The 16,692-nt window shown below is 44.6% G+C and overlaps 1 protein-coding gene across 1 annotated transcript in view; it reads left to right on the top strand.

Moving 5' to 3' along the window:
- The window catches only part of LOC108796885 (zinc finger matrin-type protein 1-like), a 33,893-nt gene extending 20,535 nt beyond the window's left edge, over positions 1-13,358 (top strand). Inside the window, exons 3-7 of the mRNA XM_018568439.1 lie at positions 2,780-2,887; positions 4,042-4,225; positions 5,806-6,072; positions 8,738-8,834; positions 12,264-13,358. Coding sequence (XP_018423941.1) covers positions 2,780-2,887; positions 4,042-4,225; positions 5,806-6,072; positions 8,738-8,834; positions 12,264-12,987 — 1,380 coding nt within the window. The 3' untranslated portion in view covers positions 12,988-13,358. The remainder of the gene's footprint in view (positions 1-2,779; positions 2,888-4,041; positions 4,226-5,805; positions 6,073-8,737; positions 8,835-12,263) is intronic.
- Positions 13,359-16,692: the final 3,334 nt, after the last annotated feature.

Here is a 16,692-nt window from a genome sequence, read left to right as displayed (position 1 = left end):
TGTTCGCAGCTCTACGTGCCGAGCCCGCCAGGAAGCTGGCAGCGCCAATCACAGGCACTGAGACATTTTCCCGGTCCGCAGCTGTAGAGATCGGGAAATGTCTCAGTGCCTGTGATTGGCGCTGTCAGCTTCCTGGCGGGCTCGGCACGTAGAGCTGCGAACATGCCCGAGCCCATCACTACTTGACACCAGCTCAACCAGTCGCCAGGCCTGAGCACACATAGGGATCGTGCTGAACAGGGTCCACGGGCTGATAATATTGGGTATTGTCAGTATTTGCCTGCATCCTTTTGGGAGGCTGTGGTGCTATGGTTAAGTTTAGGCGTTTAGGGACCCTGTCGCCAGACTATGCATTACAACAAAAATCTTCCCATAGGATTATATATGCATTTAACTTTATTTATGAATGTTATTGACCTGCCAATCCCCTCCCTTTTATAGACATTCAAAAACCCTGGGACTGCTGCACCACCATCTTGGATATAATGTCAGCAGCACCAGCAGACTCAGAGCTGTCAATTAAGTGGCACTCAATATAGTATTCCCCCGGCAGCCACATAAAATATTATGTAGGAAGGTGAAGGCATGGGCAGAGAAGCTGTGCCAGCACAGATAGTATTTATACTCCCAGAAGAGGAGAAGGGCTATTGCATCCAAGGGTGAAGGGGGCTAGCAATTTGACTCTTTAAGTAGTCAGGTTTACTACCAAGTTTAGAGACAAGTCAATAAAAATGGTTTATGGAAAGGGAAATGCTGCAAGAAAGCATTTTTAATAATTGACTTTTCTGTGCTTTTTACCTGTCATTTTTTTTAAATCAAACCCTTGCAGTGGGGCTACCCCTGCACTGCAAGGGTTAACTGCTCATTCTGTCTAGGAAGCTAAAATAATAGTTATACTCACCCAATCCTCTGAGCTGGCTTGCTCGCTCCGCTGCAGCGGTCTAAGGTCCTGCGAGTCATCACATTCTATACACAGTGAGGAGGAGACCGGCTGGAGGGAGGAGGGGTTTAAGAGCCAGCCGGGATTGCGGTTCAGGTGAGCATATCTTTGTTATTTTAGCTCTCTAGACAAAATTAACACTTAACCTTTCAGTGCAGGGGTAGCCCCACTGCAAGGGTTAAGATTTGATTAGTTAAAGTTGTACTTTAAGTTGGTGACCCCCTTTAATGGCAGGGCGGATGTCTGCGGGTTTGATATAAGCCTATTGTCTTCTGATAAACAGTAAGGAGCGTGTCAGGAGCTATGTGGTTTTCTGTCATGGTTGCCTAACGCAATAGTAACCATTTTTAGGTTTAGCCTAATGCTTTGGAAGCATTTTAACTAGAGGTGCACCGAAATGGAAATTTTAAAACCGAAATAAAAAAAATTGTCAGGCGGAGGCTGAGCGAGCGGAGCAGGGAGGAGAGCTCAGCCTCCTGCGACAGCGCGGCCTGTCTCCGCCCCCCACACCGCTCTGCCGGACTGTGATAGGCGGCCGAGCGTTGTTGGAGGAGAGACATCGGCCGCTCACAGCGCTGGGCCGCCTGTGACACTTTCTCTCTTCCCCGCTGGGACACAGAGCAGCGCCCAGTGTGGGGGTGGAGAAAGCAGGGATGTGCCGATGTATCGGCCGAAAAATGGCACTTTCGGCATTATGCCAAAAGTGCCATTTTCGGCGGATATGTTTCGGCGGACGATATATCGGTGCATCCCTAATTTTAACCACCTGGGGCATGAGTCCTTAAAGATGATGGTTCTTAAAATACAGCTCCCCTCAGCAGATGGGAGAATGGTATTGTGGATGTTGGGAGTGTGGTTTACACATGACACCAACCTCCCATCCTCCATTCCCTCCATCAGTAAACTTTGTTCCTTCAGGAAAGATAAACAATACCATCCAGTTTAAGAAATGAGTGGTGCTTGTCACCAATATGGGCACATGTTGGACTCTGTGCCAGTGATCTGGGAGACCATAATCAATGATTTCTGCACTATGTCAGGATTATACATTTATATAAAAGGTCACAACATACCCCCAGAGCCTATTAGAATCCCCTGCAGGGTACACATACTACTCTGGTTTACAAGGGCAAGTGCGGGCAAGTGGGAGGCATTGCGTACGCATACCTTTAGATGATTGTAATGGTATAAGTGTGGTGACTAATTTGTTAACACTCCCGCAATGCATCACTGGGTCCTGGGTTCCAGTAGGGACAACATCTGCATGGAGTTCACATCTAGTGTGTTCATATTTTCTCCTACAGTCCATTATATAGGCAAATTGGATGTGTCCATTTCTTCATTCAGTGGCAGTACTGTAGTGTTTTTGTGTGCTCGCCTGTTTTGCTGGGGGCAGTTCACACTATCTATATTTGACATGTTCCTGGTGAGGTACATTGTACTGCTAAAGAGCTTGGCCAAATAAAGTGATGATCTGAGCACATCATGATGCAGACGGGTTGGGTGGCCTCCAGCTACCTACAATGTACCTAAACGTTCCTAAGAGCGTTAGAGATCATGTGGCCAATAAAGATGTTTTCTGTCAGATCAGGAAGAGTTCTAATATTCACAAACCCTATCCTGTGTCCCATGGCCAGGCCTGCTAAAGGAGAATCAGCCACTGCTGTGAACCCCCCCAGACATTGAGTTGCCTTGGAGCTCCCCGTTCTCTATTCCAGGAGCAGAATCATGGGCCCAATGCTTTCTGGAATATCAGTGGGAATGTGGTATGAAGTCAATTTAGATGCAGATTGTTCTTGTTGGACTAATTCTTTCTGATTTTACTTATTATTTTTGCAGGGTAAGAGACATGCCCAGAAAGTTCGCCTTTATTTCCTAAATAAAGAACTGGAAGAAATGGCCTATAAAAAGAAAGTGGATCAGAAAACAGAACGTATGAATTTCCATGTAAGATTTTCTCTTTCTCCACAATGTCTCAATGGATTAGATTTAGTAGCCCAATGCAGAGAGCAGCAGCATCTAGCTTTTGTGGATATACCAACTTTAAAAAAAGTTGGTATTTGTATGGCATCTTTAGGGCTGTGGCAGAGGTGGAGGCTGCAGGTTTACGTTACTTTGTCGGGGTGGGGAACCTCCGGCCCTCCAGCTGTGGTGAAACTACATTTGCTTGACACCCCGAGACAGATGCCTCATGGGATTTGTAGTTTCACCACAGCTGAAGGGCCGGAGGTTCCCCACCCTCCTTTATGTGGTCCTGTGACAAGCTTTCTAATCTTCCAAGTTTTGATTGGTTATAATGAGCTTTTCAAAGGCAATATGGGATCCCCTGTAGTAGCAGCACTTACATTTACATGCTAATTAATTCCAGCATTCTCTAGAAGTGTTCCAATAAAAAGGATATTCACAAATGGGTGACGAGTTTGGAGAAGTGAACGATCCAGGACAACATAGCTGAACTGCAAAGTGAGCTGAATTGGAGAATTTTTCCAGTTCAGCTATGTTGTCCTAGATTGTTCACTTCTGTCTTCTTCATCTTTTTTTTGTAAATTTGTTAGGAAGCAGAACAGAGAAGGCCAAAAAATATTTTAAAGAGCTCCAGCTACCTCCACACTGCAAAGGTTAAGTGCTCATTGTGTCTTGGGGACTCAGAGCGGTTTTACTTACGTGATCCCGGCTCCTGCAGCAGTCAGTGCTCACCTTTTTCCTCGTCTTCTTCGGCTATGGAATGTCCTTCGGCGTCCTCACATCTAAAGCAGGTCAGTGGACCAGCATAAGAAGTGATGACGTCAGTGCTCTTCAGGCCGCCAGAGCAAAGGGGAGAAGAGGCTGCAGGGGACAGGTAAGTAAAAATGCTTTATTTGAGTCCCCTGGACAAAATGAACACTTAACACCTGCAGGTAAGTCTTTGTTTAGCCTAAGTACTTTAAACAACCATGAATGTGGAGGTGCACTGATAGAGAACCAACAACTGTCTCTACAAACAAAACTGCAGGCTGGCAGTGATCTTCAGAACCGCTTGATCATTTTGTTTTCTGTTTGGCTGGTGTTCTCCTTTGAGGAACCTTTTATTGCAGGTGTCTAACATTAATGTCTAATTTCAGGTGGATCAGCAGTTGGCCCAGGATAAAAACAAGTTCTGTAGCCTGTGCAACATGGTGTTCAGTTCTCCAGTTGTCGCCCAGTCACATTATGTGGGAAAGATTCACGCCAAAAAGCTGAAGCAGTTGTCTGGAGAAACGAGTGAGTGGACACCGGAAGCCGATTCCTCAATGACCAGTGAAGCAGGTGAGGATGTGTGCTAAAGAGGTCTTTGACCATATTTTTTTTTTTTTTAATTTTTATTAATACCAGCCCACTAATAGCTCGCTATATGCTGAGTTTTGGTTCACAGTAGGACATTAACAAATGTCCCTCTGTGACCCTATAAAGAAAAAGGTTTGGCCATAGTTCTCTTTTAATGAGCTTGCAATCCAAGGGCCCTATCTACATGCAATGCGCACACATTTACACAGGAACAAATGAGCATGTCTTTGGAGTGTGGTTGGAAACTGAAGTACCCACAGGAATGCCATTCAAGCACAGGGAGAACATGCACACTCCATGTAGATAGTATCCTGACTGGGATTCGAACCGGGAACCCCCAGTGCTGCAGGTCAAAAGTGCTAAGTCATTGTGCTGCCCATAATATTACTGACCCATAGATACAGTATCTTATATTCTCTGGTTGGGGTGTATTCCTTAGCCTCATTACATACAATGCAGCCACAAGCTTTTCTCGGGGTCTCTGCAATGGTAAATAATAGTAATGCTATCTAGTGGGGGGAAAAAACTATTTTGTAATGAAAACAACCAAGAAAAACAGGGGGAGCAAAAGGATCTAAACCACTGAACTCTAATACGTGCTATACACAATTATAACTAGATTTGAATTTGTAGAAACAAGTGATTAAAGCAGAGAAACCTGCCATGAACACTGTCTATCATGAGATAGCAGGACAAAGGTAAATAGATGGTCGGGTGTTTGCTCTTAGAAGAGAACCTAAATAGACAAAGTGACAGGTTCTCTTTGGGATAAGATTAAATTGTTAGTAAACCCCTATTTCAAATCTTGATGGCGATTTAGGAGTGTAACCACCTTACTGATTTTCTCTGAGATTGTATTGGTGCCATTTGTTAGTTTCTTTTCCTACTATTCCAAAGTCTACCATTGTCACTACAATTGTTTTCAATTTATTATGGAGAGACGAAAAGTACACTAAGGCCCCTTTCACACGGGCTGATCTTGACAGGATCCTTGCACAGATCCTCTTTTGATCAGAGCAGTACGGATCGGATGTCCCCGCTTTCACATCCGTACAGTTTTTTCCCCCCATCTTGTGATGGAGGCAAAAACTGCAATTACCGGACCCCATGTCTGTCTGAGAAATCGGATGTATACAGACATGTCCGTTTACACCAGATTACCCCCAATCAGCACAATCCAGTCCGTCGAAACGGATCTCAGATCCATTTGTTTTTCCGGACCTGCCCGGAGTTGGGGGTAACCGGGTGTAAACAGACGCCCATAGACCTACATTGGGCATCAGATCGGTCCACCTAAAAAACTGACAGGCGGAACCGATCAGCCCGGCCGTGTGAAAGGGGCCTAAAAGGTATAAGGTGCTGGAGAAGAGGGGTTGTTTAATTGATGGTTTTGGTCAATGGAAAAAAGTTTTGGAAATTCTTGCAACCTGTTAGTAATGAAATCATTTGTTGTTGGTTCCCACTTCTCTGGCCTAGTTTCCCATATGTGTAAGTGACGCAGCGTGGAGTGCCAGTTGTTTTTTCAGCTGTTTATTTTGCCGCCTGTTTCTGCACTCTTCCAGCTGTACCACCTGTTAGTGAGCAGGACGCTGTCATGTCCTCTCTGTCAGAGAAATCCAACCAACAAGAAGCCAGCACCGAGACGTCCTCTGCTGATAATGAGATCGATCTCAGTGACCCGAACAAGTACTGCAAGCTCTGCTGTGCCTCTTTCAACAACCCGTTGGTGGCCCAGCAACACTACAATGGCAAGAAACATGCTCGTAACGAGCTACGGCGGAAGATGATGGAGGAGATGGAAGATACGGGGATGAGTGTGGACACGGGGGGTAAGGTTGAGCAAAGTAGGAAACAACCTTCAAAGTTGTACATAAACACCATAAAACAGTGCACAGACCTCTGCACAGCGACACTAAACCGCCATCTGCAGAGGGAGTTTTTGCCACGACATACTTGCACATGATGGCGCACTCACCTCTGTGACAGTTCTGTGCTGTTCCTCTCTTGTCTTCTCTGCCCACTTCTTCCTGGTTTACCATCCTCCCTTTTTGGCTATATGGCGATCTCTGATGATATAACTCCTGCGCTTGTGCAATGAAGTTACATCATCTCATCACCCAGCTGCAGTTATATCATCTTACAGATTCCAGGGGTGTACAATGCACAAACACCTAGGACAGTGTAGATAAATAAAATCACCAAGCAAAGGGCAGGAGTTTTTTTGGTAGAACAGACTTACAAGGTCTCTTTTTAACCAAAAAAACCTTCCCTCCTAGCAATTTTCCTTTTTTTTGAGACTCCACTTTAATATTGAAAATAAGTCATTTAATGCAAAGGTTGGGTCTGCAAATTTAACGCTGGACCATCCAAATGGGATCTGAAGTTCGCTTCCAGCATCTCAGATCAGCCGTTTGTCAATGCATACATCCAAGGAGATGTGCCAATCGATTTGTTTATCTGTAACAAAAACATTAGTGAAAATGCCATTGTTTTATACCGTTGTTACCTGTATGCAGATTTAGAAAGGCAGTTGCAGTGATGTCCATTGCAGATAGAAAGCCGTTCGTGATTAGGTCAGAGAAATCTGCCATAACGTCATGGCCTTGCTTTCTGCGTTTTTCCTCTCTAGTGATCGGAAGTAGCGTTGCTCAAATACTATGGCCAAAGACTAAGACGACTTTTCCCAATTTCAACACAGAGCAACCATTAAAATAATTTTCAGACCTTGGGAAAACCTGCCAATAATAAAATATACAGCTCATTATTGTAAACCGTAACTTATGGATACGAGAATAAAATAATTAGGCATGTAGCATACTTAGTGTATTTGACAGGACTGGCCTATACATCAGAATTATTTTCAGTAATAATGAAATGAAATAAAAGGTTATGAAGACAAGAAAAAAAGCAGGCCATGAAAATTAGTGGTGCCCCCTTACTTTGGTGCTCAATAAGAGAGGACCACGTTACTCTGGGGTTAGTGGGAAGAATGCGCCTTACATTGGTGATCATCGGGAGGATTGTCTGTTACAATGTTGGATTATAAGAAAAATGCCCCCCTTACAGATAGCATAAAAGATTATTGGTGTTAATGGTAACTTATCCGAGAGACAGAATCTGCTCAAGGGACCCCTAGCAACCTGCGGAGGAACCCTGGATGGGGAAGGCTACTCCTAAGATGTGTGCCAATTTGAAAAGAAATAATACAGTATAGCAAATGTTGTACATGTATCGAAAAATGATTTATATGCGTTTTCCAGGTAAAGTTGGTAAATGGCAGCTTCAACTCCTAATAGTATAAAAAGGTATGCCTGGCAGAAGATCATATGAAAGCAGACTCCTCTCTACGGCTGATATCCTTACTTAAAGTGTATGTCAGTCCAAAAGCTAAAGTGGTGCAAATAGCTCATTTTTTGCCTTATAAATGTAGGTGTTAGGGATGCACCGATACCAGTTTTCCGGGATTGAGTGCGAGTACCGATATTTATATTTCAGTACTCGCCGAGTACCGATACCGGTACTTCCACTAGCATGGAGACGGCTTCATAGGCAAACGGGAAGCTGGGTGGCGTGTCATAACCGGCCGCCCGACTCCTTGATTGCCCGGGAAGCCTGCTCGATGTTGAGTGGCCAGGAAGCCGGCTCCATGCTGTTTGGCCGGATCGATGCTGATTGGCCGGCAAGCTGGCTTCCCAGCCAATCTACATTGAACTGGCTTCCCAGTCAATCAGGAAGCTGGGTGGCGTGTCATAACCCGCCGCCCGACTTCTTGATTGGCCATGAAGCCAGCTTCATGTTCCCTCGCGGCACTGCCGGTCAGAGAAAATCTCCCTCTGCTCGGAAGTTCCGGTATCGGGGAAGGTATGGGAGCATTTGGGCGTGTAAGAGTACTTGCCCAAATACTCGGTAGGTATGGGATTTATTGTGCCTAATTCACACCATTGCAGTCCGTTCGGATGCAGTCAGAAAAAGTACTGCTTGTCCCTTTTTACCTGCATCTAACTGCACGAAACGCACTGAAACACAACGGAACGCATACAAAAAAACAGAATTGATTGTGGCATCATCCAGGGACATGCAGGGGAAAGAAACGCATCAAAACGGATCGCAATGCAACTGCTCAGACGCACGCAGTTGTGATGAAGTTTCTGGTGTGAACTAACCCTAAGAACATTTTTAGCAAGTAGAGGAAGTAAGGCTTGATCCTACCAGAAAAGCAGCATCCTTGTCATTATGAGCTGATCTGAAAGAAAAAAACAATGTTCTCAATCTTCCATAAAACACTATTTGTCCTACTTCACTTCAGATGAACAAAGGCACATGTCCAGCTTGGGTGGCAGCCATGATTCCCTCCATGAATGCAATGGAGTAGTGAGTGTGGCCACCCATGGACATGTGTGCGTTTCCACATGATTACCAGAAATATACAGCATGTCGGTTGCTCTCCAGGTGCAAGGAAAATATTTATACTTTTTGTTTTTGTTTTCCCCCGAGCAGGAGATGGAGTATACGTGTGTCCAATCTGCAGCATAACCCTCACCTCCATAGAGATGTACCAGTCCCACATGCAAGGAAACAAGCATCAAATCAAGTAAGTCATTACGCACAGCTAATAGGAAATGCTTCAGATAAAATATTTTTTTAAACAGTGGTCTTTACCCCGCAGTAGCTAGAATTCCAAACACGTATTACGTGCTGTCATAAGTCCCTCTCCACTGAATGGGCCTTTGTTGGAAACGGTTTGCAATGATAGAGAATTTAGCTTATCCCAGTTACCTAACCCGTCAGGAGACCATTGTGGACCACTCAGATGACCAACTGAAGAGAGTAGTCTCTGTGAGCCCCCGTGCACGACATTCCCCCCAGTGGGCTAATTTTCTACAGGATCTCTCCTGATCTCCAGGGGGAAAATGGAGGTTCCACTCATTTGGGAATTTTTGTCTCCAGGGCAACATTCTAGATTTTCAGACATGGTGGCTCCTTCAGCATCCCAGTCGGCCTTTTTGGTCAGGTCTGCTGATTTGGACTCGTCTAGGTACTAAAGCGGCAGCAGGAGTCCTTCCTGCATCAGGGATGTTGTTTAGTTCTGGTTGTGGATGGTACTGTGGGTTTTACCGGTGCTGATCTTCTCAGGGCCTGTTCACAGTTTTCTGTGCTGACCGGCTCCGTACGCTCCTGCACTAAAAATGCATCCCAATGTATCCCCATGTGTTTTATGGGCTCCAGTTCTCACGTGCGCAGTCCGTTCAGGTTACGACAGAAAAATACTGCATGTCTATACAGCATGTCGGTTGCTCTCCAGGTGCAAGGAAAATATTTATACTTTTTGTTTTTGTTTTCCCCCGAGCAGGAGATGGAGTATACGTGTGTCCAATCTGCAGCATAACCCTCACCTCCATAGAGATGTACCAGTCCCACATGCAAGGAAACAAGCATCAAATCAAGTAAGTCATTACGCACAGCTAATAGGAAATGCTTCAGATAAAATATTTTTTTAAACAGTGGTCTTTACCCCGCAGTAGCTAGAATTCCAAACACGTATTACGTGCTGTCATAAGTCCCTCTCCACTGAATGGGCCTTTGTTGGAAACGGTTTGCAATGATAGAGAATTTAGCTTATCCCAGTTACCTAACCCGTCAGGAGACCATTGTGGACCACTCAGATGACCAACTGAAGAGAGTAGTCTCTGTGAGCCCCCGTGCACGACATTCCCCCCAGTGGGCTAATTTTCTACAGGATCTCTCCTGATCTCCAGGGGGAAAATGGAGGTTCCACTCATTTGGGAATTTTTGTCTCCAGGGCAACATTCTAGATTTTCAGACATGGTGGCTCCTTCAGCATCCCAGTCGGCCTTTTTGGTCAGGTCTGCTGATTTGGACTCGTCTAGGTACTAAAGCGGCAGCAGGAGTCCTTCCTGCATCAGGGATGTTGTTTAGTTCTGGTTGTGGATGGTACTGTGGGTTTTACCGGTGCTGATCTTCTCAGGGCCTGTTCACAGTTTTCTGTGCTGACCGGCTCCGTACGCTCCTGCACTAAAAATGCATCCCAATGTATCCCCATGTGTTTTATGGGCTCCAGTTCTCACGTGCGCAGTCCGTTCAGGTTACGACAGAAAAATACTGCATGTCACATTTTGTACGGTCTGGAAACGCAAAACGCGTCAAAAACGCACTGCACTTCAGCTAACATACTGACAGCCCCACTCCAGCAAAAAAAATAAAAATTTAAACTGGAACGCATCAAAAACGCGGCAAAACACATAGCACCGCGTCTGCAGATCCGCACCTGATCAGGACCTGAAACTCATGTGAACAGGCCCTCAATGGCATTCCTCTGGAGGCCAGTTGTCAGTTCATTAGAAGGAGGAAAGCGTCCGTGTTGTCTTAGTGACCTAAAATTAGTAATTTCCACATTTCAAGCATATGAACATTTTGAATCTATTAACTTTAAGCCAATATGGGCACCCACACATCTCTCTCTCTGTCTCGCTCTGTCTCTCGCTCTCTCTGTATCCCAACTGGACCCTGCAAGTTCTCAATTGCCAGTTCAACACACAATAAAAGGCACTTTATTAAATGTAGCCATAAGTAACGCGTTGTTTTACTAGATTGGCAGAGATGGCCAGCAGGGGGCATGTCAGTCTTAAATTTGGCTTTTTTTTAAGGTCTCAAGATGAGTTTTTACTTTCAGATTATATTTCTCACATTGATGTCTACCTCAACTAGTATTTTGTTTTCAGTTATTGAAGTTTGCATTAGCTTTTCTTTTATGTTTATATTATGGGGAAGTATGTTTTAGACTTGTGTTATGTGCTTTGTAGATATAGTAGAATTATATTGGAGTGTATGACTTGTCAAAATAAAAACATATAGAGTTCATCTCTGCAGAACGTGAACAATTTTATACTGTATGTTTTTGTCTCCTACAATGAGTTGTTGTCAGTCCTGCCTGAGTTCTCCCCTGTTTAACTACAGAACACCCACCCTCTCCTTATCATCATAATATAGGGGTAAGGTTTTCTTTAGTCGAGCAGAGGAGTCAAGCACAGCTAACAAGACTTCAGTGTTTTTAAAGAGACCAAATGGGGTGCACAGAATCACTTGGCAGCTGCTTGGCTTCTGCTGATAATACTCTTTATTTCTTGGCCTAAGACACTTGTAGCAGAGTAGAAATTGTTCCACCTTCATGCCAAGCTAGGGCTACAGGAAATCCCTGGCTCGTATCCAGGTCCCTCAGCCTACAGCTCATAAGAAGAAAATTAAAAAGGCCTGTAACAAGCCCTCCTAAATATTTTTATTCCAAACCAACATCGGCATGATTATCTGGAGATGTTGATTTACTTTGGGAACAAAAGTATGTGAGAAGACTGGGGGGGCATTTACCAGTAAGAATAAGATCATCCTCAGAACCCTCCGGTCACGCTCAGGAAGCACGCTTGGACTTTGCTCTGACTTGTAATAAATTACTGAGTAACCCCAATGAGCAATGAATGTGTTTAAGATGGCCATGCATCTTGTTTCCCCAATCCACCAGCTGATTAGTTGCAAACACAGATCGTCGGCCGACAATTTTCCACCTTCCTCCTTTGCCAAAAGCCAATTATAAAATAGAGTTTGTCTACCCGGATGGTGCCAGCAGGGCCACCCACTGATTGAAATTTGGCCAATTGTGCAAGACTGTTGTGTTTTTGAAGGTGCAGAGCTTCAGAGCTGTCATCTTTAACTTAGTGGGTCAGTGACTAACCTAATTTCCAAGTGATTGCTCCATGTCAGTAGCTCTAATATAGTGAAGGAAGAATCAGGACAACACCCTTGGAATCTGTGCCTTGCTAATAGCAGGTGACAGATTCCTATATTGATGGGTGATGTGTTGCTGTTTAAGTGGAAGCATAGCATGCTACCTCCAGGAAACCCAAAGCTAGGTCATAGAGGATATTATGTTGTATGACTGTTTTTTGTTTAAATAAAGTTATGATGGTTAGTGATGTAATTAAAAATTTTCATTTCTTTATTTCTTTAGAGAAAACATAGTGGCCCATTTAATGAAATCAACAAAGAAGAACTATGATTCTTTTGAGAATGAATTAGAAGATTATATAAAAGTGCAGAAGGCTCGAGGTCTGGAACCAAAAACTCAATTTAGACCAGAAAAAGATCAGCAGGACAGTCCTGAGGAAATAGAGCCCGCACCACCACCTCACCCAAATCCCAACCCTGCTGCTTACAACTATTTTGGTCATAAGCCTATGCCATACCAAGCTTATAATCCCATTCATAAAAGTAATCCTAGAATGCCTGCCTGGGAGCCGAATTACTGGCCACAAAGGCCAGCAAGGATGCCCATAAAAATAGCCCCACCCAGGAAACATCTTCCCTCCAGCCCCGACTCTAGCGACTCCTCCTCCTCCTCAGATGACAGCAGTGGCTCGTACAAAAGGGAGAAACGCCACAAACGGGAACACAGAAACAAAGAACGGAAACACCACAGCAAATCAAAGCGAGGAATCGAGAGCAGCGAGAGAAAGAAACGGAAAGTCGAGGAAACCGACTCGGGAAAAGAAGACAGCGAAAAGGAAAAAAAATCAGATGCGGTTCCCGTTGATAAATCTAAACACAAAAAAGAAAAGAAAGACAAGCCGTCTACTGATAAAGAAAGCAGCAAAAAACACAAAAAGCCCAAAAAAGTGCAGGACCAAAGAACAGAGGAGGAGATATTGTGGGACGAATCCATCCTGGGTTTCTAAACACCTCTAGAGTAACCAATATATTCAAATGTATATGTAAAATATCCTTCAGAGAGTCTCAGATCCAGGACTTTGGGAGCGGATGACATTATTATGCAATAGTATGCTTCTCTGAGTATGAATAAGGTCAGCAAGAGAAAGTAGTCCAACGTCTGACATATATGGCAGGTTCTTGTCTCACCTAGAATGCCGTCTAATTTATTTTAATTTTAATTTTTAACTTTTTTTTTCTTCTCTTCAGCAAAAACTGGTTGTTTTCCTTTTATTACACACTATACTTTCTTTAGGCTCCAAAGTCTCTCAGCTGCTATACAGAGGATTTATAAATTTGTGATGTTCTTATGAGTAAGTTAGCGACTTTTTCTATCAGTAAAAAGAGCCATCTAGAAGTTGTTTTTTGCCTTTTTATTGCATTTCTTTCCTTTTTCGTTTGTATTACTGTTTTTGTTATGTTACCTATCGTGGTGTGAATGTCTCCAATGAGCTCAAATACGCATAATGCTGCTTCTAAGAGTTGTCTGTGAAGGACCTGAACCCAAGCCGTTTGTAGATGCACACCGGTGGCAGCTACTGAAAACCTGGAAGGAAATGCTCAGAATGGGATTTTTTAAATCAGTCAGTTGAAAGGCCGAGGCTGGAAGTAAGATAGAGGCCCACTATAGCAAAATATATTGGGGGGGAATTTATCAAAACTGGAACAATCAGCTTCTATATCTCATTTTCAAATCTTACCAGAGCAAACTAAAGAGGGATGCTGATTGGTTTCCCTGGGCAACTGCTCCAGATTATGTCTGCTCCAGGTTTGATCGATTCCCCCCATTGTTTCTTGGTTGTACAGTACAGGACACAGGCTCTTTAGGTCTTAGACCCTGGGTTATATGCTATCTTCAGGGGATTAGACACTGACTTAAGGACAAAGCAGCAGGAACGGAGCTCATCTAACCTCTTCTTTCCCAGAAAGCCTGTTTTTTTTGCTAGTGTCCCTAGGTGATGGACATGCTCTTTCCCGGGGAGGGGAGGCTTACCCTATTCTCTTTGTATACACATGTTTTTGATTCTTCTAGCAAGTTTCTGGTTTCCTAGCTGCTTTTATAGCCACTGTGGCTACCGGCTCTCAGCAGTTTTTCAGATCAGTGTACACCTCGGCGCATCTTCTGAAAGAAGATGCCAGTACGGCCTATAATGTTGCTTCGAATCACTGGATCCTGCGTGGGTGCTCATCTTGACATGTGATGCATCGTATTGAGTTGGCTTCGGGGTGCTATACAGGTCCTGGGTTGTGGTCCACAGGTCTCGGGGAGCCCTGTCGCAGAAGACACCCTTTTCACAAGGCGGTATGCCTGTCATGATAGGTGATGCCAGGGTAGGGTCTTGGTCCCTGTACCATCTACCCTAATTAAAGTGGCTGCAGTAAGTGAAGGGGGGTCTGTTCTCCCCTGGTGCCCAGTGTGCTGATCCCAGTCTTCCACAGCATGGAGCACAGCTGCGACACTAGTAATGGTGTTATGCAGCTATAGGGAACATGAGTGCCGGATTCTTTGAATATTGCTGCCATTTCTATGCAGGAGTTGAACCGCCGAGAACAGGGCTGCTATCAGCGCCTGTAGGGCCTCAGGCTCCCTGAACTCTACTACTCGTGCTGGCATTAAGTGCATCGTCCCGCTGGCTGCACATGGAATATCCTGCTCATCTCACAGCACAGTATTGCAGGTACAGGGTACCTGCTCCCTCAGTGCTTTTGGGGTGAAACTTTCCTCTCAGTGCAAACGTTGCGGACTCCCCTAGCTCACATTCTACACTTGGCTCAGGTGAAGCAATACACTTCATGCGATGGGCCTTAGTGGATCTGACCACTTCCTGTATTTAGGGTCTCTAAAGCAACATAAACATACAAAACATTTACCCTCGATAAACCCCCTACTGCCACAAAGTCAGAACACTGAGATAGTCCAAATTATACAGTTCATAAATCTAATAGGTACTGTGGTAATCCCCCAACATCCATCAAATAAAAAATGCCTGTGCATCTCACACCACCTCTGTGCACCTCCTTCATACAGGAGACTCACTGCAATATGGGGACGTAGCTCTGTAGATTTAATAACTCCGTACCAAATGTTCTGTTTTTTTACAACAGCTGATAAGGCAGAGGGTGAGATTTAATTTAGCTTGGTGCAGCACAGAATCTTATTTTATTGAGTATATCATTGCTACCCTTGTAGATGCAGTGCGCTTATGGCCGGTGTAAGAGCAGCCTGAGTCTGCTCGCCATAAGGTCTCCAGCTTGGGTCCTGTGAAATCACCCAGACCTGCTAAGATCTTCATTCACTTTTAGAACCAGTCTTTTATGGTGACTGGAAATGTCACCAGCATACCAAAATGTCTTGTGCAATCAGCAAACGTTCATTTCTTGCCAGATATTGCCACTCAGGTGCAAGCGCTTTTGGGGCCACGCAGGGTCGCCTTCATCAGGATCAGAACTTATCTCATGGCGCCATCCATGGTCATTACAAGCACCCACCTGCATTTTTGCATTTGAACATATCCGGTAAGGGGTGCAGCAAGGCATCTTTTTATTGTATGGTGACTGGGCTCACCCCGAAAAGCTTTAGCACCTCCTAAGAAGTTTGTTTTGCTATAACCTATAGAGGAGAACTTCTTAAAAAAAAGAAAATTGTCATTGTAGTGGCCCTCGCTATTTCATGTCTGAATGAGACCTTCACAGTCCCTATGAAAAATGTTTATTTTCTCAAGGATCCATTAGATAAGGGGTTGGGAGCCCTGCTTAAGCCCTTATTCTCCATAGTGGGTCCATCAGACTCTTGGCTGGGGAGAAGTCCGGAGTACCCTCCTGGTACAGGGGACTTGGGCATCCGCTGAGGCTAGGCATCAACATCATGGAACTAAGAGTGATTTGGCTGTCCCTTCAAGGTTGAACATCTAGGCTGCAAGGGCATCTGACCAGGAGTAAGCTGGACGTGGCCGTGGCTTGCATCAACCATAAAGAGGGTATATAGAGTTGCCCAGCTCAAAGAGGAGTGGACCTCATTCTGGCTTGAACAAAGCTTCAAGTTCCAGCCCTATCTGCTGTGCACATTAATCTGGGGGAATATGTTCTCCACCTAGAGGTGTTCCAAGAGATCTGTCACAGGAGGGGGGGAGCACTGGATGTGGACCTTCTGGCATCCAGGTTCAACAACAAACTGGACAGAACCAGGGTTCATTGTGCGTTCGCAGTGGATGCCGTGGTGACTTATTGGGATCTGTTCAATTTGATCTTTGCCTTTCCGCCTCTGAGGCTTGTCTCATGTGCAGGATTTAGTTGGAAGGCATCCTGATTATTTTCATAACACCGGAGTGGCTACAATTCCAAAACCAATTAGTAAACTAAATGTGAGATTATAGTCTTACCATGGGAGTGAGCTTGGAGCGGTGGCTACTTAATAACACACACAGGGACCATGGGGAACAAAAGTAGCCCCCCTCCAGAAGGAAGGACAGTGTCAGCACCAATTCAGAGATGATTTGAGGATCTACAGCCCAGTGATACACAAATAAGAGACTTTTTTTGCTAATACTTTAAGATTTAACTCCGGAGTTTAGTGTCACTTTAAAACTCACTGTAGTAGATCTGTTAGTGCTTTTTTAAACTTCAGGCATCTGTTTCCCAGATAAGCAAGACCACCACATGTTTGTTTTACCAGG

The sequence above is a fragment of the Nanorana parkeri genome, unplaced genomic scaffold (assembly GCF_000935625.1).
Source record: "Nanorana parkeri isolate BGI_ZX_2015 unplaced genomic scaffold, ASM93562v1 scaffold1188, whole genome shotgun sequence".
In the NCBI taxonomy this organism is placed as follows: domain Eukaryota; kingdom Metazoa; phylum Chordata; class Amphibia; order Anura; family Dicroglossidae; genus Nanorana; species Nanorana parkeri.
The sequence above is the reverse complement of the archived record's forward strand: the minus strand, read 5'-3'. Positions and strand labels throughout refer to the sequence as shown.